This window comes from Tyto alba, unplaced genomic scaffold (genome assembly GCF_018691265.1).
Source record: "Tyto alba isolate M040663 unplaced genomic scaffold, T.alba_DEE_v4.0 Super-Scaffold_9, whole genome shotgun sequence".
Classification (NCBI taxonomy): domain Eukaryota; kingdom Metazoa; phylum Chordata; class Aves; order Strigiformes; family Tytonidae; genus Tyto; species Tyto alba.
This window is the reverse complement of record NW_024881330.1, coordinates 160,927-184,833: the sequence shown is the minus strand read 5'-3', so window position 1 is coordinate 184,833 and position 23,907 is coordinate 160,927. Positions and strand designations below refer to the sequence as shown.

Below are 23,907 nucleotides of genomic sequence, written 5' to 3'. Positions count from 1 at the left end.
TGCAAGCCTCATGCTTGGCACCACAATTACTGTTTGCCAGAGGCAGGACAGCTTGGTCCTGATCTTACAGTGTTAAGGGGGTTCAGCTTTGAAAAGGCTGGCCCACTCAGTGCATAGCATCGGGATGCCCTGCTGTCATGAGCAGCCCTGTTCATCTCAGTGGTGCTGCTGTGATGCTGTCTTTACACTTGGACCTCTGCACCTTTGTCTGTTTTTATTGTTTCCTGGGTGAGACCGTTCTTATCAGGACATTGTCAGACTTGTAACTGTTATGCAGCAAATTGATTTTCCCACAATGTGACCTATAAATTTTAAACCCTGAAAAGATTAATAAACTTCCGTATAATGCAAGAGAGTTCATGTCACCTGTATTTGCTCAGCTGCCTTGACTAGAATATACTTTCTGACAGAGCAGAGTCCTCTTCAAGTACTGAAAAGATGCAACACTACTTCCTCTCATTTAATTTTTTAAATGACTAAAGTTCCCATTAAGCAAGGACAAATATGCCATATTTTCTGTTTGAATGTGTCTGGCTTTTAATTAATTGCTATGGGGACGTTTTTACGACCTTTTTCTACTGGGTTGAATGGCCCTTAGTATTCTTTCTTATGCTGTGACCTTCCAGCAGTTTGGAAGTAGGGACTGTAATCTCTTCCTGTAGATGTACAGGTTAGCATTCAGGTCTATTAAGGCACAGTTTGAATACAATCCACCTACGAGGTGACAAATTACTTGTGTGATTGCTGCTTATTCATCTTAATATATCACTATGTGTCAACTGCAAATTTTATCTGATCTGGAGCTTCCTTAAGGACCAAGTAGCAAACTGTGGAGTGATTTCTCACACAGGTGCAGAACTGTCTGCAGAGTTTCCTTTTCCTGCTCTAAGAGTGTGGCACAATCATCTAGTGTGCTTTCTCATATAGAACAGAAGGCAACAGAGGAGTGTTTTTAACAGAGGGAGAGAAGATACCGTTGTTTAAACAAAATGCTCCACTGTGACTTGTGATTTTCACCTTTGAAATAGGAAAATGCAATATATATAACAGATATGAGTCTTGCTGCTTAGGATGAGTATTATACAAAAAATTTAGGCATTAAAAATAACCCCTGTAGAAATTAATGGGGCTTAAACATTTGCATGCCTTTAAAAACTGGTCCCTGTTTGCAAGCTCAATAATATTTCCTGACTGTATCAATAGAAGAGAAGGATAACACCTAGAATAGTTTTGAGACTTTGTGGTAGAAGACAATCACTAGCTTGGGCTGGGGAACCAAAACAAGGCAAGACTAGGATAGGTTGCCATTTTGGGAAGATACACTTTAGCCAGAGAAGTGCTGTGTTCAGTTCAGGAGCAACAAGCTAAATTTACGATGAAGATAACATTATTTAGACGAAATCCTCGAGCCAAGTCTCCTACCACCACTAGTAACCAGATACTGTATTTCATAAGTCAGTCAAACTTTTTATTAAACATAGATTGTTTCCTCCTGCTACTCAGTTTGTGTGCACATGCTCATGTCCCTCCTCATGGGAGAAACCAAAAACTTCTCCAGATTTCTACTTGAGTGGTTAGAAAGCTTACTTTCAAGCTCAACTTACATTTGCTAATTCATTGATTTAATTATATTTTATCATGAAAAATCTCTTTACTGCTGTCTGACCCTGTGTCTTCTTGTCCTTGGTATTTTTTTATGGACATGAGTCACAACTCCTTCTAGCCTTCTTTTTGCTAGTTTAAAGAAACCAAATTCTTCTAGTGTTCTCTTGTAAGATAGATCTCCATTCCCTGTCTTTCTCACTGCTTTTTTCATTCCCTTGTTCTACTTGAATTCAGATTTGTTGACTGTGGATAACATGACAGTTTATTCAGACTTTAGTTCGCTAAATTCCATAGTTTTTCTTCCACTTCAAATGTGGTAGTTTCTGGTCATGGAGGGGAATTCTCTTTATCAAGCTAGCTTTTGTTCCTGCATTCAGTGTCAAGGTTCTCAGTGAGTTTTGTCCTCCAGACTGTTGGTGTGCTTAAAGATGTCTCTGCTCGTATGTTTTAAAAGGAGTGTTTTAGCTCACTGTCACCTTGGACAAATGCTCTCCTACTGTGCTGCCTGCCCTTAGCAGCACAAAGTTTAAACAGATTTTAGAAGAGAGTTGTAAATTCTTCAGTCCTTTCAGTCTTTTAATTGTATATGAAATGATGGGCTAAAATGTACCTTTAGAATAGTAAGAAGTTACTGATCTGAGAGGAGTTTCTAAGTGAAATTTTGTAGTCAGCATGATGCAAAATGAATGACTATACCAATGACTATACCACTTTTACCACATACAAAATAGGAATAAAAATTCTTTACTGCTGCAGAGAGGAAAAAATACAAAGTGTTTCAGTGTCACTCATTCAAGCTGAATCCTCAGGACTTCCATGTCTAGGTTTTTGTACTATTTCCAGTTCTGGGAATGGTTCAAGGCTTGGTAGCTTTGCCCAATACTCATTTTGTTTCTCTTTATCAAAGTTGAATGTTTTCATTCCCAGAGGGACTCTGTCCTGTTGCATTCCCTAGCTTAGCCAGCCCAGCCTGCTGGTGGCATGTCCATGCCTGTGACGAACCTGGGTGCCCATTGTGATGAGGAGGAAGTACTGGCTTCTTAATTCCCTGTTTCTGGAATTCATTAATGAAAGAGCTAATTATATAATCATAAACCAGTGCAGGTTGGAAGGCACCCTTGAAAAGTCCAACGTTTTGAGAGAAAGGGAGCCTAGTTGAGATTATCTAGCACCCTGACCAGTCGCATCTTGAAAACCTCCACTGATGGGGACTCTACCACGTCCCTGGGGAGTTTGTTCCAATGAATAATTGTTCTCACTGTAAAAATTTTTTCTTATATCAAGATGAACTCATATCTCTATATAGACACATATATATGAACATTCGTATCTATATATATAATATATGATTCATATCTATAAGATAACTATGTATTCATATCTATATACTCATATCAAGAATAATCATACCTGGATGAACCTAGTTTTTTACTTACAGTTCAAAAGTCGTCATATTTAATGTTTTAAAAAATGCATCCCTTCTTCATCCTCAATTCATGAAATGTTGTTCACTCTCTTGTAATCTCTCTGGGGAAAGGGGACCTGCAGGAGTACACCAGAGCATTTAGCACTGCAGGTCACCTGTCCTGTCTGTTCTTAATGCTGCTGTCAGACACTGGGGCTTGCAAACTTCTCTTATTTGGCACTCTTTCTGATTAGTAGTAAACTGGGTGGAGAAGTGTTTAGTAAGAAGGCAGTAAAGTGCTTGACTCATCTGATCTGTACCCTGCCATCTCTGCCTTGTAAGCATCCATTGCCTTGGTAACTAAAAAAACATCTGAATGTAGGAAGAAATAACATCAGAGCCAGAAAATCTTCAGCTCATACCCAGCAGATTGCTCCTCTGCCAGGGCAGGATCTTTCCTTCATGTTCCTTTTTCCGTTGTTCGGTTTTAATTTAGTTCTCAACAGCTCATGCAGGAATCTCCCACCTTCCATTTGGTCACTGATATTTTCAGCCTATCCTCTTGTCCTCATGAGTTATTGCTTACTGAAGCCAGACAGATTTAGCTCTTCTAATCTTTCCTGTTGAGTCAGTGCCTCTGGCTCCTGAATTCCTATGTGTCTTACATTTATGTGCTACGTAAGTACCCTCTCTTTTGCTGAGGAGTTCCTGGAAAAAGGACACACAGAATTGAATGTCATGTCTGTGTAAGGATGTCTCTAAGTGTGGGGACTTTCTTTAGGATTTAGGAAGCACAGACCTTAGCGAGGTACGGTGATCCTTTCACTGGTATTTTCCCAGGTCCTTGCAATCTGTAGTTTAGGATTTCTGGACTGTTCATACTATTGCACTAGACACAGTGGAGCTGCTGTCTGTGGAATTGTCTGATCTCTCCACTCCCTTTTACACATCTTAGTTCCACAGTATTTAGTGGTAATAAATTCTGTAATTTACTTCTGCTTTACATTCAAAAGCATTTTAAGCCTGCTGCTGAAATTTCATTGGGTATCCCTAATTCCTTTGTTGTTACAAACATGGAATAATAATTTCCTATAAAGCTATTTAATGGCATGAAAAGAAAAAACATGTGTCTGTCCCTCCCCCTTCTGCATTTGAAGGCTCCTTGCCTCCCCTCATATGGAACTATTAACACTTCTACTGTCAGTGATTTGGAATACAATCAGGCCTGGTGAAGTCTCAGTAGAACCTTACTTTTTGGTTCTTCACTGATCACTAGTACTTGAGCTCTGCTAGTTCTTAGCTTGTGTAACATACGCCCAAAACCAGCATCATATGATGTCAGTAAGAATGTATCGGGGTAACAAGTTTCCTGTTTTACAAAATATGCTTGTTAAATCTTTATTATTACTTTATCAGCCAAGTTCGGAGTCTTGTCAGAGAATGAAATATAGGTATGTTTGGTTTTTGAGACAGGTAATTTTCATAAAATTCAGCTGTTTGGCATGAGTGCTATTTCTGTGTGCCTGGTAAGAGGCATGCATGTTCTTCAGTTACTTTTTTAGAATTGGTGCTAGGATGACAAGCTGGTAATTACAGGCAACATCTTGTGTAGTCTCTTAGTCTAACAGCACAATGTAAATGCTATTTCAGAGTATCAAGATTCCAGAATATTATAAATGCTTTATAAGCGTATTGGAGATCTCAGTCAGTTGCTAGGACTCTTGGGTACAAGTTATCCAGTCCTCTGGACTTTTAAAATGGTTATTCCTTATTGATTATAGTAAATGGATTTTTCAGCTGCCGTTGGAGTGAAGTGTGATCCATCACCTTCATGTGACGCAGGTACATCATCATGCTTCTGTCCAAGTGCAAATCAGAAGTATTTATCGCATACTTGCGTTTTATGCGTCTGTTGACAATCCAGTCTCATTTAAAGTTTCAACTCATGTAAATGCAGGGGTTAGACACTTACAGATATACAGCAAGTTATACAAAGATGCCTGTGCATGCAGAAACTTGCTGCCTTCTGGAAAGCCCTTAAACCCCCACTCCCTTTGGTACGTCTGGAGGAACAACATGGTCTTTCAGCAGGTTCTGAAGTACTACAGCTCCATGCTTTGGCAGTTGAATCCTGTGAATGTCTAGTTTGCTGCCTCTGTGTCTGCTGTGCTCCAGCCAAAAGCAAGTTGCAGAAATCCTTAGCTGGCAGTTGGAAGGCACAGCACCGAATACTGTTTCAAGTCAGTTGGGCAATACTCAGATATTCCTGGCTGCTACTGAAAAATAAGCTTGTCCATGCATTTCTCCAGAATGGTATACATTTATTCCCTGCAAGCTGGAAAATCTTGCAGGATCAAGTGAATTTGTTAAAAGATAGTTATATGAATAATGTAGGAAAAATAGGTTGAGATGGAATCAGTCCTTGTTTAAGTATGTTTCTCAGAGATGTACAGGTAGAAACACAGGTGGGACTGAGGAGGAGAGAGGAGGGAAGTAGAACTACTTCCTTGGGTTGTGCTTTGGTGCCATCAGTGATGAATGGGTCTCCTCCTAGTCTCCAGTGGGAGTTCAGGGACATGACAACTGTCGGCTGAAGTGGCAGCTTTTTCAATTTTCCTACTTTTCACCTTTCCTAGTAGTACTTCTTGATAGAGAACATGAATGCTTGTCTGTCTGGGAGTAAGTAGGAAGAAACTCCGGATAGAGAACATGAATGCTTGTCTGTCTGGGAGTAAGTAGGAAGAAACTCCGGATATGTTGCTCACTTAATGAAGGTTTGCCCTTTCTGCAAAGAACGGAGCCAGAATCAGTTGAGCAGCATGTTTCTAGTCAAGGAGTATCACTAATCAGTTGTTAGGTCTGAGGTGAGCTCTTGCTGGATGGCAGGTGGATCCCTGGTTCTAGGGAAGAAAATACAAGAGGAGAAGAATATCCAGGAAAGTCACTGGCAAGAGTGATTGCAGGGGTAGAAGCTGTGCTGTCCCTGCTGTTAGGGCAGCTATTTGCTGTGCTTCCAGAGTATCAGTCTAGACATCATGGAAGCCAAGGCAGCTCTGAAGCATCCTTAGGACAGATGCACTTTTGGGAAGAAATAACTTAATGGTTTAGTGTAAAAAGCAGTGTCTGGGTGGTAATGTGAAATACTGAATATAAAACTGAAAGGCCATTATATGCTACTGGACCCAATTCCTTCTTTCTCAGATCCATATTCATGTCAATTATTCTTTTCATAGACTTCAAACAAACATTCAGCAGTTCAGTTTCCTACCACACTGTTTTTATGGGAGAACTAATTTGCTTTGAGAGCTTAAAATCTTCTTTCCAGCCTAAATATATTTATGTCTAATTCAAGTCCATTTGCTGATGTTCTAGCAGTGTCTTTAAGTTTAATTAGGTCTGGTTCCTCCTTGGTGTTTTCCTTTTTCAGTGTATGTTGATAGACAAAAGGTTCTTAACACTCAGTCTAGTTGACTTTTCTGGCAAACTTCCCTGTATTTTCAGTCTGATTTCTATGAATTTGTGAATTCCATGGGTTTTGTTGTTTATCTTTCAGTTAATTTACACAATCAACTTACTGTGCAACTGCAGATGACTTTCTGTAACCAGTGACATTGTATATTCCTTGTTCATTGTCAAAGATAGCAATCCTGTCCTACTGATTCAGGTAGTGAGCAAAACCATCAGCTATCTTACTTGGAAACTGCTGGATCCTGTTATTAGAATACTCTCTAGTGCTTGTCTGGAGACCTAGTTTTCCATTGTCTTTAGAAGCTTTTGTGTTGAATATAGATATAAGTCTTTAGAACATTAGTAAAATCCAGTGAGACTGGAAAAAAACCCTGATATTTGTAGTTTGATCCTAACAGACTGTTTCATGCAAGAAGCGTTAGTCTAATCAATAACTGGTTTTTAAAGTGTGCTTATCAATGACATGGAATGCTATCTCATGATTACCACATTGCTTTGTCTCACCTGAATAATCCTTGTCTTTCAGTACTTGGATTTTATTCAGTCTCTAGGTGTTGCACAGGAGATGATGTACTTATGGTCTGTCTAGAATCAGGGGTGTCCTTGTGAAGATCCCATCAGCTTTCTGCTACACTGTTGACTGGACACCAAAGGAAATGGCAAGGAACCTCATTTTAGTTCTACATTTCCTGTGGGGTTATTTGTTTTGTTTGTTTGTTTGTTTTTGGTTTTGTAATTCAAACTTAGCAGAATGTGGCTCCCCACAGGCTATTGCTTCTGGCATTGTAGAAAGTTAAGAAGGATTTGAAGGAAGGGGTTAAAGAAAGCAAGTCTCCTGCTTCTTTTGCTGCCCACACAGTGGCCTGACCTAGGCCAAGCGGACCTGATGTTGAAGCTAGACACCTCTGCAGCAGCCGCTCTCTGTTCTGGACTTTGTTTCCAGAGAACTGACATCTGGAGGACAGCAAATTTGGTTCTCTCCAGGAGTCTTTGTGCATTTCTGTCACTTACCTCACCAGCTCCTTGGTCCTTGGCCCTGACAGATCCCTGAGAGGGTCCTTTCTGTCCCATTCCTTTCCCTGTATCCTACCACATGCTCCCTGTTTTCCTTCTTGTGACTGGGGCAACATGAACGGTTTATGCTGGTGTCCTGAATATAAGCAATTTCAGTTCAGGTTTGACCGAAAGTTTTGCTATTGGAAGTGGGCATAATTTGGTATGTAGAGGGGGGAGACAGGAAGGAGAAGAGAATTCTGGATTGCACAGCTACAATCCTGAGCCTGCCTTTGCAGAGGGGAGAAGAGAAAGGAGACAGCTGGACAAAGCAAATGGCTTTTCTTGAATCACATATTGATTTCCACCAATAGAGCAAAGTCATGTATCTGTCCAGGGTATTCTGGAAGAGGTGCCATTCTTGTTATTGTACACTACGTTGGGGTGACCCGTAATCTTCCAGTAGTTGTATGGAATTACACCCCAAAGGGAGCCATGTGGTAGAGCTGGGCTGTGATGTGAACATTATCCCTACTTCTTTATCCAGTCCCATCCTACTGCTGCTCAGTTTACTTCGTGGTGGACATCTCATTCTGATGTGTTCATTACAGGCAAACTGACTCGTGGTCTTGAAATACGGTTCAGGACTCAACTGTGAAAAAGGATTTGTTTGTTTAAATGTATTATGACTTCGGTGCCTTTGAGGCATGGATACCACAGCCTACAAAAATATGTGAGCAGATGTATGCAGATAAAGTTTATACTTTTGTGCTTATTCTTTAAGTAGTCATCCCTTGCTCTTCAAGATGTTTTGGGCATTCTCCCAGTCTGCACTGACCTGTAACCTGTGTCCATTCTGCTTCCAGTTGACACTGACTATCGTGCGGCAGACGGGGGGGCTGGGCATCAGCATCGCAGGGGGCAAGGGCTCCACCCCCTATAAGGGTGATGATGAGGTAAGACCCTGGACTGTATAATTATTGAAGCACCCACTTTCAGGGACTAGTTCTCTGTAGCTGGAGGTTGGATGTCTGTATGTATCAGCTTTGTGGCTGGGCTGCGCTTTTGGAGCAGGGTGGGAGCAGCCCTTGGCCCACCCTGGAGCAGGTGGGCTGTGTGGGCTCTTGCCTCTGGATCACAACTTCTTGTACCTTCCTGCTACTGGCTGCAGAGAACAGCTGTATTTTTCCCATCTGTGTCCTGATGTACAGGACTCACAAGGCAAAGATTATGGGGTTGTCTTCTACACATGTGGTGGCATCAGCTTTGTCGTGTTCCTGTCCCATTGGAAAAGGATTAAAGTGTCATTCCCTTTTCCCCTTTGTCACCTATGGGGTAGCCCTGCAATGGGATTTCTTTCCCCTTTCTACCAACTCCTGAATGGGGTGATGTGGCTGTCCTGTCCCCACATCCAGGGTACAGGATTGGCGAGGGGTTTCCCCTTTCCCTTACGGTGAACAGGGTGGAGCGGTCTCTTTACACTTTAGAGGCTTGACGAATGGGTTCCACCTCTTCTAACAAGTAGTTTTGTTTCCAGGGCATCTTTATTTCCCGTGTGTCAGAAGAGGGTCCTGCAGCTCGTGCAGGGGTTCGTGTTGGGGACAAGCTTCTGGAGGTAAGAACCTAGCTACTGTGAAGAAGTAAATGCTTCTGATTACTTCAGACTGGAGGAGGAAATACGATTTGGTATTTATCTGCATCATGCTAGTTTGTAGGCCAAATTAAGTATCAGGTGCTGTGCAAGAGCAAAACAAAATTCCCCTAGCTCAAAGAGTTAGGTATTTAATTAACATTACCGTTAATCTTTTGCTGCTTTGTAAGGATGTAAATTGCTCCTGCTTTCACTCTCCCCCAACTCTGAAGTGTTGTGTAACTCAGGTGGGAAGAAATACTCAGCAGTGTGTCCCCATGACCCCAGCAGGCTGACCAGCCGGTCTCTACATATCTGCTTTCCTGTGTGGGGCAAGAGTGGGCCTTGGGAGATAACTTTGGAACCAGGGAGCCAGCCATATGCCATGCTTGCCTGTCTTCAAATAATTTGAAAACGTGATTAATCATACAGGATTGAGATGCACTTGAGGAAGGATTGATTGCATTATGGAGGGAATAGATGTCACTACAGTGCTGGACAGAGATCAGAGGAATAAGTGGTCTGTATTTGGGCAGTGGCCTGTGTTTGTGCGATCTGGTATGGTGTCTCTGGGTAGCTCATGCGCTCCTACTCACTGCAGCCTACGCATTAGCAGTGGAGGCCTGGGCATTTGCCTGAGTAGGTGTTCCGGTCTTTCTCACCACTTACCTGCTGTTGACCATGGTAGAAGTCGAATAAACTGCTATATGGTTCTGTAATTAGAAGTTTTTGTGTTGCTTCATGAGAAGACTTGATTCTGGAGTTGCAAAATTTACCTTGTTCACTTCTGCAGTTATCATAGGATTGTCTTGATAATTCCATGGAGTCCAAAAAAGGGAGTATGCACTTGAGCTAGCCTGGTCTCTTGTATGTTTTAGGACCTTCATTGTTACTGAACATCCTTGTGCTGCATGCATAATACTGCATTTTGCTGCAGAATGACTTCCCAAAGGGGGTCAGATCTTGAAGATTTTGAGATTAATATTTATTCCTTTTCCCAACAGTTAAATTTGTGGTGCCCTACTATTTCATGTAAAGTAGATCCCTCTTCAGTTACAACTTTGGGAAGAGATTATTTACTTTTCCCTTTCTGATTCACTTCCCGTGATGCCCATTCATCTATGCCTTCTGCAGAAGTGGCTGTACCCTCACAACATAACTCAGAGATTTGTCATATTCATTCTAAAAGACTGTTATGACTACAAGTAAGATGTGACTGAGGCACATCAGTCTTGGATTCCATTCTCATTGGCAATGAATTGTAAGGAATACGTCTTCACCCCTAGAGTAGGGATACAGAGCGTTGCTCAGGAGTGAAGGTCATGATGGGAAGAAACCCTAAATGCCATCAAGTGGAGGAAATAGATTTGAACATTGGTTTTCAGGCTGAGCACCAGACAATCCTTCCTGTAAGTGTGTGTTAATATGCAATGAGGTAGCTGCTATGAAAAGAAGATTCTTCAGCTTCATGGGACGCTGCTTTGCATATCCTGAGTCTTCTGATGTGGTAGGACCTCTTTCTGAAATGAGGGAAGCAAAAGTGGAGGGAATCAGGTTGCTTCCCCAAGAGCTGCAGAACCTGGTGTCCTCCCTGCGAGTACTTTACTAGTTTAGCATGGCGGGGGAGGGAATGAGTGTTTCAGGGTATGAGGAAGTAGATGTCCTTCTTGAAGGTGAAAGAGAAATTGTGTTGACCTGAGTTGTACCGAGATTTGTTAGGGAAGGTAGTTCTGGGTGAGTAGTTATCTGTCTGGGAGTTTGTTGCCTTCAGGGACGATACAGGTGGTGGGGAAGTTGGAGCTCCCTGTGGGGGGAGAATTCCTCTGGAAGGGTCTTTACTGTGCTAGGCCGGGGCTGCCCTGGCCTGGGACAGGCAGCACGTGTTGTGGGAGCCCCCTGTGCCGGGAAACTCCCTTGCAAGCAGCAGGTGAGGTCTGGGCACCCCTCCGGGAACAAGTCAACACAGCTGTGCAGGGGATGAGCTGTGCTTGCCTTGGGCAGCAGTTACTAAGGCTGGAGCTGTCTGTGCAGCTGTTGGAGGAACTCTCCACAGAGGTAAGGATTGTGCCTGGCTCTGTCTGTCCCCAGGTAAACGGTGTGTCCCTGCACTGTGCTGAGCATCATGTGGCGGTGGAAGCTCTGCGTGGATCAGGCAGCTCCGTCTCCATGACAGTTCTGCGGGAGCGGATGGTGGAGCCGGAGAACGCCATCACTGTCACACCGCTGCGCCCTGAGGATGACTACAGCCCTCGTGAGAGGCGAGGTGGTCTGCGCTTCCCAGAGCGACCCGAGGGGGCACCTCCCACAGAGAGATATTCCACCTGCCTCATGCGCAATGAGAAGGGCCTGGGCTTCAGCATTGCTGGTGGCAAAGGCTCCACACCATACCGGGCTGGTGACACGGTCAGTAATGATTTCCTGGGAAGGAAGGTGCTTTGTTATCCCTGAGTCTCGGCACTACTTGTGGGAGCGGTGCGGAGTCTTCCTCACCCATGGGCATGCAGCAGTGCAGCCTGGCCCTGGGCTGGTGGGCCAGGAGGGCTCCGAGGGACAGAATCTACTCTTAAGTCAGGGAAGGAGAGAAGTTCATAAGGAGGTGGGGCTCGGGCTCACAATCCCTGCCAGTGACATTTAATCTTGTCACTGTCCTCTTGACATACATTCTGGGCTCTCGGCCACATGAAGGCTTTGCTGCAGCTGGAGGTTTTGCAGGTGGCTCTAGAAGCAGAAGAGGGTTTGTGTGGAGTGAGGAACAAATAGGAAGTGCCAGGGCAAGGGAGGGGTCTGCAAGGGTGGAGGGGCTGAGACACTGAGACCTGCCTGGTGTCCAGGTACAGTTCTGGAAAGCCAAGCCCCGGTGAGGGGAAGCACAGGCTGCTCTGACCCTTCTGACTGTGTTTCAGGGGATCTTTATCTCACGGATTGCAGAGGGGGGTGCAGCCCATCGAGACGGGATCCTGCACGTAGGAGATCGGGTCATCTCGGTGAGTGCGGGTGTGCAGGGAAGGGGTCTGACTCAGCTCCCTGCCCTTCCTCATGCAGGGACTGTTTTTCTGTTATTGAAGGTGGATTTTGGGGGTCCTTCTTTCAGCTCCTGAGCCTTCTGGGAGAGCATTTAATCTTGGTGGTTCTACCCCTGCCTGTGACTGGTGGTGGGTGCAGTTAATGCCTCCCCTTTCCCCAAGCGCTGTGCGTGAGCGCTTCCCCATGGGAGCAGCGTGCAGCAGTCCGGGCTGTGCTGGAGAGATGATACGACAGCACTGCCATGGCCTGGTGTCCCTCCAGAGCTTTGTAGGACAGCCTCGGAGGGCTCTGCTGCAGCATGGCATGTCGGGAGGGAAGCCCTTTGGGGCACAGCTGACCGGCTCCCTGCAGAGAGCAAGGTGGCAGGCGTAGGCTGAAGCAATGGAGGCTGCCTGAGCGTGATGTGGAACTGGGCAGGGCATACTGCAGTGCTTCCCCCCTGCTTTCATTTGAAACTTCGGCCTCGGTTTCCCTTCCTGTTTGTGCCAGTGGTATGGATCTCACTGCTGCCTCTAACCTCAAGTTTCTCTGCGTAATGTGTCACTTGCTCCCCCTCCTGCGGGGAGAGTCTGCTGAGTCTCCTGACCCTCTTCCCAAGCTCGCATGCTGCCTCCAATTGAAAGCTCCTGCATCCTGGTGCTGGTGGTGGGTTTCTGATCCAGCTGTTGTGGTAAGAGCACGTGTTACCACAGAGCTGGCGTGAGTAAACACTGATACAGCCTTGTCAGTGCTGGCTTCTGTCTGCTCTATCTCTAGGCTGGGGGCTGTGTTGTATTTGCTCTGGCACAAAGTTTTAGTGGAGCTCTGGCCCGGTTCTGACACATGTATCTTGGCAGGAGACTTGAACTGGCACAGTATCTATCCCTCCTTGCTAGTGCTCCCCCCTCCTCCCAAAATCAAGCCCTGACCCCGATTATTGCCAGAGAGCCTACGTTATTTTGGTGTTGCTCATCTTTTGATGCTCCACTGGTACAGAGGCATGACTGAGAGGTGTAATTGCAGGCACACAGCCTATCATGTGGTGTTGATTTTGCTATACCTGTGGCAAGAAGGAAACACAAAATCTCAGAATAGAGTCAAAAGTCAAACCTGTCTCCACCGCCCATTAGCAGCTCTATTTATATCTGTGGGCAGCTTCATAGGAAAAGCAGATCTAATTCCCTAGTAATATCTTGCAGTGTCTTCAGACTGCAATGTATGGGCTCAGGGCTTACAGAACTCAGGGCCTGTGGGTGAAGGCCTTGCTGTCATTAGTCCTCTGACACACCCTGCTATAATGACGAGTGCGGTGTTATTGCATAGGTAGGAAATATGCCCATGCTTGAGAGCATGGTCTTCTGCTCTCAAGGATGCCACCTGTTCTGAAGTGTGTGTAGTCATAAAAGGTTTGGTGCTGAGCATCAGCTGCAGCTCAAATCTTGTGCTCAGTTACGATGAAAGCAGGAACAAATAATTATCTTCCAGAACACTTACCTAGTCTGGACTATTCACATAACTTCCCTGCCTTCCAGCAAGAGTCTGACTGTCATTTCTCCAGCAGCCATGTCTTCTGGGAGCAGTTGCTATTCTGCCTTTCCTGATTGTGGGGTTCACTGCTAAGTATGATGTCCACATAGAGGTAGTGTTACATCCTAAGGCCTCATATTAGTGATATTTGTCCTTGAGAATATATGCTTGCTGCAGGAGATGCATAAGCAGCTGTGTGAGTTTTGTTCCATCTCTGGCAAAATCTGGTGCTAAGTTAAAGCTGTGGGGTTGCCCTGCCCCGTGATACTGGATGTTGAGAGAGTGGTTGTTCACTTCAGAGCGGTGCTTGCATAGCATCACATAAATTCCTTGTTTACCACAACTCTTTCGAAGCAGTGGTTGCCCATTTTGGAAAGCTTTTCAGGATGTGATGATTGCTGGGATGTGCAGTGCAGGTTGCATGTGTTCCCCTCTGTCTGCATGGGGAAAGCAGGAGAGCCCTCGTTAGGATACAGGCAGTTTCATAGGTCCAGCAGGCAGAGACCCATTTCCAAAGCCATAATCTCCTAGTCATGCCTCAGTTCTCACTTTGCCAAAGAATTTTTGTTTTCTTAAGAAAATAAATACAGCACAGCTTCATACTCTTCCCCTGTGCTCTAAATCATCCTGGACTTCTCTGCAGGAGAAGGACTGGGATAGCTCCTTTTACTTTCTTAAGGGAGCTTTGAGTACATGGATTGAAGAGCCCAGCCTAGATCTCTCTTCAAAGTTAACACCCCCCAAAACTCACCAGTGATTGACTACTAACGCTTCAGCTTTCCCTGTATTCTAGTGTGTCTTGAGAGTCATCACAGGCATCTTGAGAGTCGTCTTGGTAGTGGAAGATAGAGGGCAGGAAGCTGCAATGGGGGGAATGTTGGAGAGTTTGAATCATGGGATGAGAATCTAGCAGGGAGGGTGCAGGACTGGGAGCAGTGGCTAAGGGCAGCTAGTTTGGGGGGATAGGACTGGGAGTAGACTGAATAAAACTGGTTCTGGGGGAGACTTAGGACAGTAGTAGCACCAGGCGACACATGGGGGTTCTAATGAGAGCGGTCTGATCACTAAGAAATTTGCCAGAATAATATAACTCCCTGGCACATGTCAAAATATGTAGAGCTGGAAAAGGACAAGATGACACTCTTTCCCTTCCTCTGGGCATTTAGCTGAACTGCACTGGTTGGCCTGGTTGCCTTGCTAACCAGAGACGTAGCAAAAAAGGCCACAGAAAACTAGCTGCGCAAAAGCTGGGAAGGCATCATGATTGCTATGTAATGGAGAAGTTAACGAGTAAAATGCCATCAAGGGCTGTTACATGTGATATACCTCTGACTTGGAAATTCCCGTGTCCATGTTCACTAGTCTGGAGGAGTACCACTGTATACTTTTGGTCTGACCAAGTCTGACCATTCTCATCTTCTTGGCAGTGGCAGAAAAATAACAGGGAAGTGTATGAAGTCAAGTGTGTATGCTGTTACAGCAGGTCTGTCTGTGGAGTATGTTGGGCCTTGATCTGGTGATAAGAACCTAAGGGCCAAGTCTCCTCTGCATGTCATCTTTGTTAAAAATTCGTGTATATAGCAGACAGGAGGACCCAAGGGAATCCTCTCTTCCCAGTCCACTGGACACGGACCTGGGAATGGGAAAAGCATCAGCTCTTAAGGAAGGCTAACTGCAGATTCCAAAGATGAAACACTCTGCAGACATGGCTGGCCACAGATTTACACAGACAAGAAGCAGGGCGGTACCTTTAGAGGTGCACACATAAACACAAACAGTCCTCATAGGGCATGAACAGTGCAGATAACTTAACCCTGTTCTTGCCCTCCGGCTAAGCAGGTTTAAGGTTTGCTAGTGAAACATGCACATATACTCCCTCGCTCAACTTTTATAAATATTCACGTTTGCAGGTCTCTTTGGTCTCTGCCCCAAGCATTAAGTTCTTTAAGGCTCTTTGGTCAGACCCTGAGCCTTTTATCCAGTTTCTGGGCCAGCTGTTGGGTCTTTCCACATTTTGGATTCCTACTTGCTGGCTAGTCCAACTTGAATTTTACTAGTAGATCTTGCACACATACCCAGAATAGAGAGCACACTTGCACAGTAAATGCAAACAGAGTTTGATAAAAAGATAGAGCAGACTATGGTGATCAGGCACAGGGCTTGGCCAGACAAGCATACTGACCAGCAGCCTGCTTGCATGTGATCAGCATCTTTTGTTCTCCACCCTCTCTGTTCTCCCATGCTTGTTCCTCCCCTCTCCTCCTTGGCCACTCTTCCACCTGTGATCCTTCTGCTGAACATCCCATAATAAGGTTTGCACATGTCCACAGTCCCCCTTAAGACTTCCTATAGCAAGTTTGCTCTTTCCCATGAGAGCTGTTCTGATAACCCATGGTAATCTTGATTTCCTCTGCATATTGATCACCAAGTTTTTGGTTGTACTTTAATGTTACCATTTGAGTGATTCCTTTAATGATCCATCCATGAGTGTCTCGAGTCTTGTCTCTGTTATGTGCATTTCATCAAGGTTTGTGCACCTGTGTGTTTAATTTATTACGTTCCCTGCTTATTATCTTGTCTCTTATGCTCATCAGCCATTACCCTTGTGCCTTTACATCCTTCCTCTTCCTGCATGCATGTGCAGGCTGGCATGCCTTCACATCCTTCTGTTTGTCCTCTGTGGTTGGTGCCAAAGGTGTCCCTTTGGGGTCAATCCTCTGAGTAGAGGCAATGCTGTGGGGCTGAGAGTTTCCTGTCTGTGTCCAACACAGCACAGGGCTGGCTTGCCTATCGTCCATGTTGTAAGGAAGGGGAGTAGCACACTTGACTGCAGATGGGATGGGGCAGGTCGGGTGAGGGTGGGGGTGGTGTTTATGGAGGTTCTGGACAAAGCCTTGTCAGACTGTGTGGACTCAGCTTTGTCCAGAAACTGCTTTTTTGGAAGGAACTGGGGAGCAACTATAATATTTCTAGGAATCGGCCTACTAAATCCAGTTGCTGTGGCTGTTACAAAGTCACATTACCATTTTCTAAGCTGATCGAATTCCATCTTAACAGCTGTTATTTTTGTGTCCTCTCTGTTCGTTTTGGAAAGCTTTTCCGGGACCTAAGAAGTAGAAACCTTTTAATTTTCAGCTCCAACTTTTTCATGGCAAGTTTCATCTTTTTGGCAGTGTTCTTCTAGCTTAGTTCTCCTCTCAATATTCTGCCCCTTGTACATTCATGGAGAACAGTTGCATCCTTTCCGGTCATTTTGAGTTTCTAGGCAAGCTGTTTTAAATTTTGTAGGAAAAGCTCTCTGTTCCCCTGCCTTTTGCAGCAGCTTTTGTCTGCACATCTTGCTAACTTACGTGAGATAATTTTTCTGTGTGTGAAGGATGAGAATAGTACACAGTTTTTCAGATGAGTTTTCTTCAGTGCTTTGTATGAATGACATTGTTGCTTCCCTGTATGTACTGGAAGTACCTCTTGGTCTGAGGCATTATATCTTTCACAGGTAACAAAAGATGACTGTAGTTGCATTCTTGAAATTGTTCAGCATAGCATATTGGATGTTTTCTTGTCCAAAAGAATTCTAGTTTTCTTTTTGTGTCAGCCACTCAGCCGCTGTGGACTAGCAGAATCTCTTTCTCGGTGCTTCCAAGTCTTTTTATACCTGGGATGCACTTTTTATGACTTAAAACTGACATTTTCCCAGCTGCCATGAACTTGCCCAGCAGGGGCAGACAGCAGCCCGGTGTCCAGTGGGAAGCCCTGTCGCACATCAGATCATGCTCTTCAGTGCCTGTGTCTGGGCTTTGAGAGTGATTGATAAGGGCAAATGACCTCGTGCAGAGGCAGCGGATGCTATGGCACATTACTGTGCTGTGGCATCGCTTCTGGGAATCACTGGTTTGTCTTCTTCCCATATTGAGATCTTTGAACCCATTTCTTTAATGCAACCTCTTGGGCTTCTTTTGTTGTGACCCAGTAGGAAAGCTGGAATGCAGAGGTGGAATGCAGAGCCAAGCAGCAGTGACAGGTACTTTCCTGGTAGTGAGTGAGCCACAGCTGAGTCTGGGCAATAGCTAGGCTTGTAGTACTCCAGGAGTTGCAGCATCTTACTTGGTCTTCATGGCCCTCTGAGGCACAAATGATGCTGTTAGGGGTTGGAGATGTACATAGAAGGTGGGAAAGGGGATGGTAAACTGTCTAGAAAGAGGACTGTGGTCAGGTGGGAATAAGCAGGTGCCTATGTCCCTTTGCCAGATAGGAAGGAGTGTGGTAAGTTACAGAGTGCTGTGGGAGACAGGCTTTTGAGAAGGGGCAGTGTTCCAGCAGGATGGGGTCCCTTAGGGTGCTTGGCTAAGTGCTTAAAATGACAGGGTGTACTCAGGTGGTGGTCTGACACTGAGTTTGCGGGTTGTTCTAGATCAATGGGGTAGACATGACAGAAGCCAGGCATGATCAGGCAGTAGCGCTGCTTACCGCATCCTCCCCCACCATCGTGCTGCTGGTAGAGAGAGAGTGTGCAGAGCAGCTCAGCGAGGGAGACTGCCCAGGCGTGCCACGGGTGCGCATGCACTCCCCACCACCGCCTCCCGGCCACGGGGAGAGCCCGCCGGAGGAGATGCCTTCTCTGCAAAGGAACCATCTGTCTAAAGGCCTGGAGGATCAATATCCCATTGAGGTGAGTGAGTCTGTTGGAATATGGGATAGTGCAATCTTGGGTGGTTTTCATTAGAAAAAATTGTAGTCTGATGAGGGCTGGCCCATTGTGTTATGGGGGCATTGAGCAGTAATGGGGAACCCCCTTGTCCTGTGGGTGCTTGCCTTGTGCTCACTCATGCAAAACGTCCCTGACTCCATGTTTTTCAGTGCTTGTGGTCCTTATGTGATAACCTTTATTTCCTTTGACTCTGCTTCTTGTTCCCTCAAGGAAATTCACCTTGTAAAAGCAGGTGGTCCCCTGGGACTCAGCATTGTAGGAGGCAGTGACCATTCAAGCCATCCATTTGGGATTCATGAACCAGGTGTCTTCATTTCAAAGGTAGAGTCCTGGGTGAGCAGTCTAGCAGTGGACACTGTTGAGCTGTTTAATTGTTGGGGTTAAGATGAAGGATTTTGATGCAGCAGTCTAAGAAGTACAGTATAGATTTTTCTTTAAAAAAGGGATGGGGAGAGATGTGTGCATATGTAAAAAGTTAGCTTATTCTAGACATACTGCTGCTGTTGTAGAAATTGAAATGTCATGTAAAAGCCTGCAAACATACGTAGCTCATGGTGAACTGTTTGGGAAGTTTGGCTTTCGAAATTTCTGGGCTTATGTTAGCTTTTAATGAATCCTGGAAAGATGCAAGCATTTCAGAAAACCAGTCATTACTCAGAACGTGTTAGTGGGATGAATGTGTAAATGCAAGGGAAAACACAAACGCTCTCCTGCATTCAGATCAGTGTCCTTCGACCCGACATTCTCTTTCCAGTGGTGGCATTAGCTGATGCTATTTAGAGACAGCACACAAGCCAGCCACTTGCTGTGGCTCATTCCTTTCACAGTCCCACACATTCACACTTGTTGGATTAGAGATGTCAGAGAGGACATCTCTGCCCAGCCCTTCCTGCATCCATATGTCTCTTGTCCCTTGGACACGCTGAATCTGTCTCCTCTAACGCCCATGGCTTCAAGTCCCAGAACATCATTACCTGTCACCTGAAGATCACTCTTCGATCTGCTCTAAACCAACGTCCCACTGATTACACCGAGTGCTCCTCCGTTCTTGTATTGCCAATTTGGTAAACAGAAGTCTTTTATTCAGCTTATTCACCACTTTCTGTGTTGTAAACCTCATTTATTCTCTTTCCTCAGCTTTGTCTCCAAATTCAAGAGTTGTGGCCCTCATTTCTCCTTGCAAGGTGCTGCTCCATCCCCTCATTTTATGTTGCCTTTCTCTGAACCTTCTATAAGCCCACTATGTCCTTGATATGTGGCATCACAGGATCATTCAAGTTGGAAGGGACCTGCAGAGGTGATTTGATCTCAGGGAAAGTGCAGGGCCAGCCTAGATCAGCTTGCTGCGGGCCTTGTCTAGTCAAGTTCCGAGTATCACCAAAGATGGAAATCTCACAGCCTCTCTGGGCTCCTCTTCTAACTTTAAACTACTGTTATGGTGAACATTTTCTTCCTCATATCTAGTCCAGATTTTCCTGGTTCCAACTTGGATCCCTTGCCTCTCTCCCTCTACCACTGTGTACCTTTGAGAAGAGCCTGGCCTCTTTTCTCTGTACCATTGTGTTTGGTAGTTGAAGACAGCAGCAACATCACCTTTAGCTTTCTTTTCTCAAGAACAAAAAGCCCTAGGTCTGTCTGCCTGCCTCTGTACAGTGTATTCTCTACTCCCTGTTCATCTTCTTGGCCGTCTGCCGCACTGATTCCAGTTTATCAGTGTCTGTCTTGTACTCCAGATGCAATGTCACAAGCACTGATTAGTGGGGAATGATCACTTCCCTCAGCTCCTTTGTTACACGCTCCACTGTTGCAAGGGCACACTGCTGACTTAGCTGTCTTTCACAGTATACTGAGTTGCAGCCTCTGCTGTTTCAGGAGGCTTGTTGCTAGTCAGGTCTGTTTGACAGCTTTGTGCCTCTGTCCCTCGCAGAAGTGGTTTCCAGTACGTTTCACCTGACACTTTCTGTTGGTGCTGACGGGGTTCATTCTGGAATGGCTCCAGTGCCTCCTTTTGTGTAGTTTGGTTTTCCTCATCTGCTACAAGGCACCGTACCTATCTTTTAGATGTGTGTCAGTAGAGAGAAGGACTCTTCCCTCTGTTACCAGCAATCTCGAGCTCCCAGCCTTCCCCAGCTTGGGAGCCCCTGCTGTTCGTTTGAGCATAGCCCATAGCTGACCCTTCTTCCATACAACGTGGGGTCTGGACTCTTCTCTCTGCAAGATTTCTGCAAAGAGCCTGTTGCTCTCCTGTTTGTTTTCATGGATGCTATGCAGTATGCTTATCTCATCCTGTAGCTTTTTCACCTGACAGCTCATCACGTTGATCAGCACACACCTTCCACTGGTGAGGCCACCACCAGCCTCAGGGAGAGGTTCTAAGCACTCCCTGTGGCCCAGGACCCTGAAAGCTGTATCCTTCCTCTAAAGCACCAGGGGTGCTTCGGCTGGTGCTGCTGACCTTACCCTGTGCCATATCACCATCATCCATGCACAGTCTGTGGCACAGTTTCTGTGTCCCCTTCTGCTCTGCCTTTGTGGGAGCAGAGAACTTGAACAGTCCTGGAAATGTGGGTGATTCTGTCTGTCTTGGTCTCAGTACCCTTTCTGATGATCCCCAAAGTTTTACTGGCTTTTTTTTTTTTTTTTTTTTCCTGCATATGGAGCCGATGATTTCAGAGAACATGTGGCAGTGTCTCTAGGAACTTCCATAAGTTATCGTTTCTGAGTTCAGTGGTGTGTGTGCATGGTTTATGGTGTTTTTCCATGGACACATTGTCTGTGCTGAAGCTCACGCCATGTTTTTTTTGTCCAGTTTTCTTGACCACTTTTGAAGTTCCCCACCACCAGGGTGGCATTTGGCTGCTGAAAACAGCACAATATCATCTGCAGACCTGGAGATTTCACTGCCCACTAACTTTTTCAGGTCACAGCTGGGCATGCTGAATAACAGCAGTCTCACACCAATCCCTCTAGGCACCCCACTAGTGAATCTTTTGTGTCCTGAGCAGCAGCTGTCCAGCCCTGCCCTTTGTTTCCTCTCCTTTAACCAGCTTTTGGTCCATTAACATGGCCTTTGCTCCAGTCCAGTGGACACAGCTTCTCTATTAGCCTTTAAGTTCAGACCTTGTCAAGGGCCATTTGGAAATCCAGAAGTTACGTCTACCAGATTCCTTCCTTCATATGTTCATTTGTTTCTCTCACTGTGTTTCAGCAGGTCAATGAGGCAGGATTTGCTTTTATTAACGCCAAACTAACTCTTTCCCAATAAACCCTGCGTATCCACATGATCACAGATCTTACTCTTTCTTTGTTGACTCTACTGTTTTACCAGGAATAGAAGTTAGGTTTCCTGGTTAGTAACTTCGAGGCACTCAAGATCCCTTCCAGAGCACTTCTTGCGGACTGGAGTTGTACTGACACTGTCAGTCCTGGTACAGTGGCCATTGGTAGTTGTAGATGATGCACGTCTAACAACAGCCCTGCAGTTTAACATTTGAGTGAGAAAACTATCTTCTGGTTACAGTCATAGGCAAAATAACGGAAAAGCTGACACAGGATTGCTTCAGATGGTAAATGCTAATATGAGAATATAATAACATATCAGATGACACTTTAAAGCAAATCTCATTTCATTCTTTGTCAGTGTTCACAGATATGTTACCTCATGGGGAACTTTGGTTGCAGAGGGGAGTCATCAAAACAGGCCTCAGAAGATGTTGAAGGGTATAGCCTAGGGACACAGTCAGTGTCTCTCCAAGGAGACATGGAATTTCCTTCTCTAATTGTAATATTAATGATTCTTTGTAGGTCATTCCCCGTGGACTGGCATCTCGCAGTGGACTCCGTGTAGGGGACAGGATCCTGGAAGTAAATAGTATTGACCTGCGCCATGCTACCCACCAAGAAGCAGTGAATGCCCTGCTCTCAAACACCCAGGAGCTGACTATGCTAGTAAGGCGAGATCCGCCACCACCTGGTATGCAGGTAGGTTCTGAGTAAGAGAACGGGGGGAATCTCACTCTTCTTGACAGAAGGATCACTTTTGATGGCAGTTTCCTATCTAGCTGAAAGCCTGGGACTAGGATACAACCCAACTTCCGGTTGAAATTTCCTTCTCTTTTGGCAGAATCCAGTCTCTTGTAATAAGTATATATACAGTTGAGGACTGTGGAGGGTCTCTTGCCATGCCCATGGTGATACTGTGATCAGAGAATGACCCGATTTCATGAAGACCAGACCTGAACAGGAGACAGAAATACAGAAAAGGGCAGAGCCTCATCAAAAGGAATAAATTGTGCTAAATGAGTGAGGGGTTTAACTCAGGTCGTTTTCAGGGTACTTAGAATATGGCCAGCTACTAGAAGTGTTTTCTCAACAATTCCAGTCTGAACTTGACCCAGAAACAAGGAAATCCTTTCTGTGCTTACAGGAAATATGCATTGAAAAAGCTCCAGGAGAAAAGCTGGGCATCAGTATCCGGGGTGGAGCAAAAGGTCATGCTGGAAATCCGTTTGATCCCACTGATGAAGGCATCTTCATTTCTAAGGTACCAGACCACTAACTCTGCAACTTGGTTGCATGCAAGGGCTGCTAGGGAAAAGGGTGATCCTGGTGGAATTTGTTCGATATGCTCTCTCCACTTTTCACTGGGTACGTCAATTCTCCTGGAGTATTCTCCATCCACTGAATGAGGCACATCTGTTTCCTTTCAGATTTCCTCCTCTACAACAGCTACAGAATTTCTTCTTTCATTTCCTATGTTTGCTTTTATTTTGCCTTGCATTTCTTTTCTTGCTTTTTTTTCTAAAACATGTAGTCATCCATCTTTCCTTTTCCCCTCCATTCCTGTTGCTTCCCTCAAGTGCTTGTGGCCTTCCTGCTTCTCAGACATGCATGATCTTTCCTCCTCTCATTGAAAGCATTATGAATTGCTCACCTTTCCTCCTGTGCCATGCATCATTTATGCAATTTTGTTCCCTTTCCTTTGTAAATGACTGGTTGTATGCATACTTACTTGTCATGTCACTTTTCCCCAAGAAGTAATGCACATTTTCTTTTCAGTAATACACTGTGTATAAGCTTATGCTCCTCCTGACTCTTGCCAGAAAGTATTGCCACCCCTTTCTCATTAGCAACGGGGCGTAGTGATAAGTGGTGTACTATTTGGTCTTGGTGCCGACCAAAGAGGGACTCTGGATGCTCACATTACTACCACTGGTTCCCTCTTTAGCTGCTATGGTAGGGTATAAATTCTACTCTAGCTCTAGAGGTCTTAATAATCCTTGCTGGATGGTGGACACCCCATAATTGCCACTTAACTCTTTCTAATAATTGGCTACCTTCAAAGAAAGGGAATACTCAGCGTTCATTATTACTTAGATACAACTTCTTTATCTGAGTTTTAAAGTTTACAAGAGTCAATTCACTCTATCAAAGTAATAGTTGCACATTCAACTGCAATATTTGTTGTAGCAATAAAAGAAAACCTAAGATTATTGTAACCGACAATTGTTTTTAATAATTAGGTTTGGTTTTAGCTCCTTCAGTGTTACAGCATTTAGGGGTTTGGAA

The 23,907-nt window shown here is 45.0% G+C and overlaps 1 protein-coding gene across 23 annotated transcripts in view; it reads left to right on the top strand.

Moving 5' to 3' along the window:
* Window positions 1-23,907, top strand: part of SCRIB (scribble planar cell polarity protein) — a 112,171-nt gene that overhangs the window by 41,752 nt on the left and 46,512 nt on the right. For all 23 annotated transcript variants that reach the window (XM_042785761.1, XM_042785775.1, XM_042785772.1 and 20 more), the window contains 8 exons: window positions 8,338-8,427; window positions 9,009-9,086; window positions 11,190-11,504; window positions 12,005-12,085; window positions 18,043-18,300; window positions 18,550-18,660; window positions 22,144-22,320; window positions 22,766-22,882. In XM_042785761.1, the coding sequence (XP_042641695.1) occupies window positions 8,338-8,427; window positions 9,009-9,086; window positions 11,190-11,504; window positions 12,005-12,085; window positions 18,043-18,300; window positions 18,550-18,660; window positions 22,144-22,320; window positions 22,766-22,882 (1,227 nt within the window). The remainder of the gene's footprint in view (window positions 1-8,337; window positions 8,428-9,008; window positions 9,087-11,189; window positions 11,505-12,004; window positions 12,086-18,042; window positions 18,301-18,549; window positions 18,661-22,143; window positions 22,321-22,765; window positions 22,883-23,907) is intronic.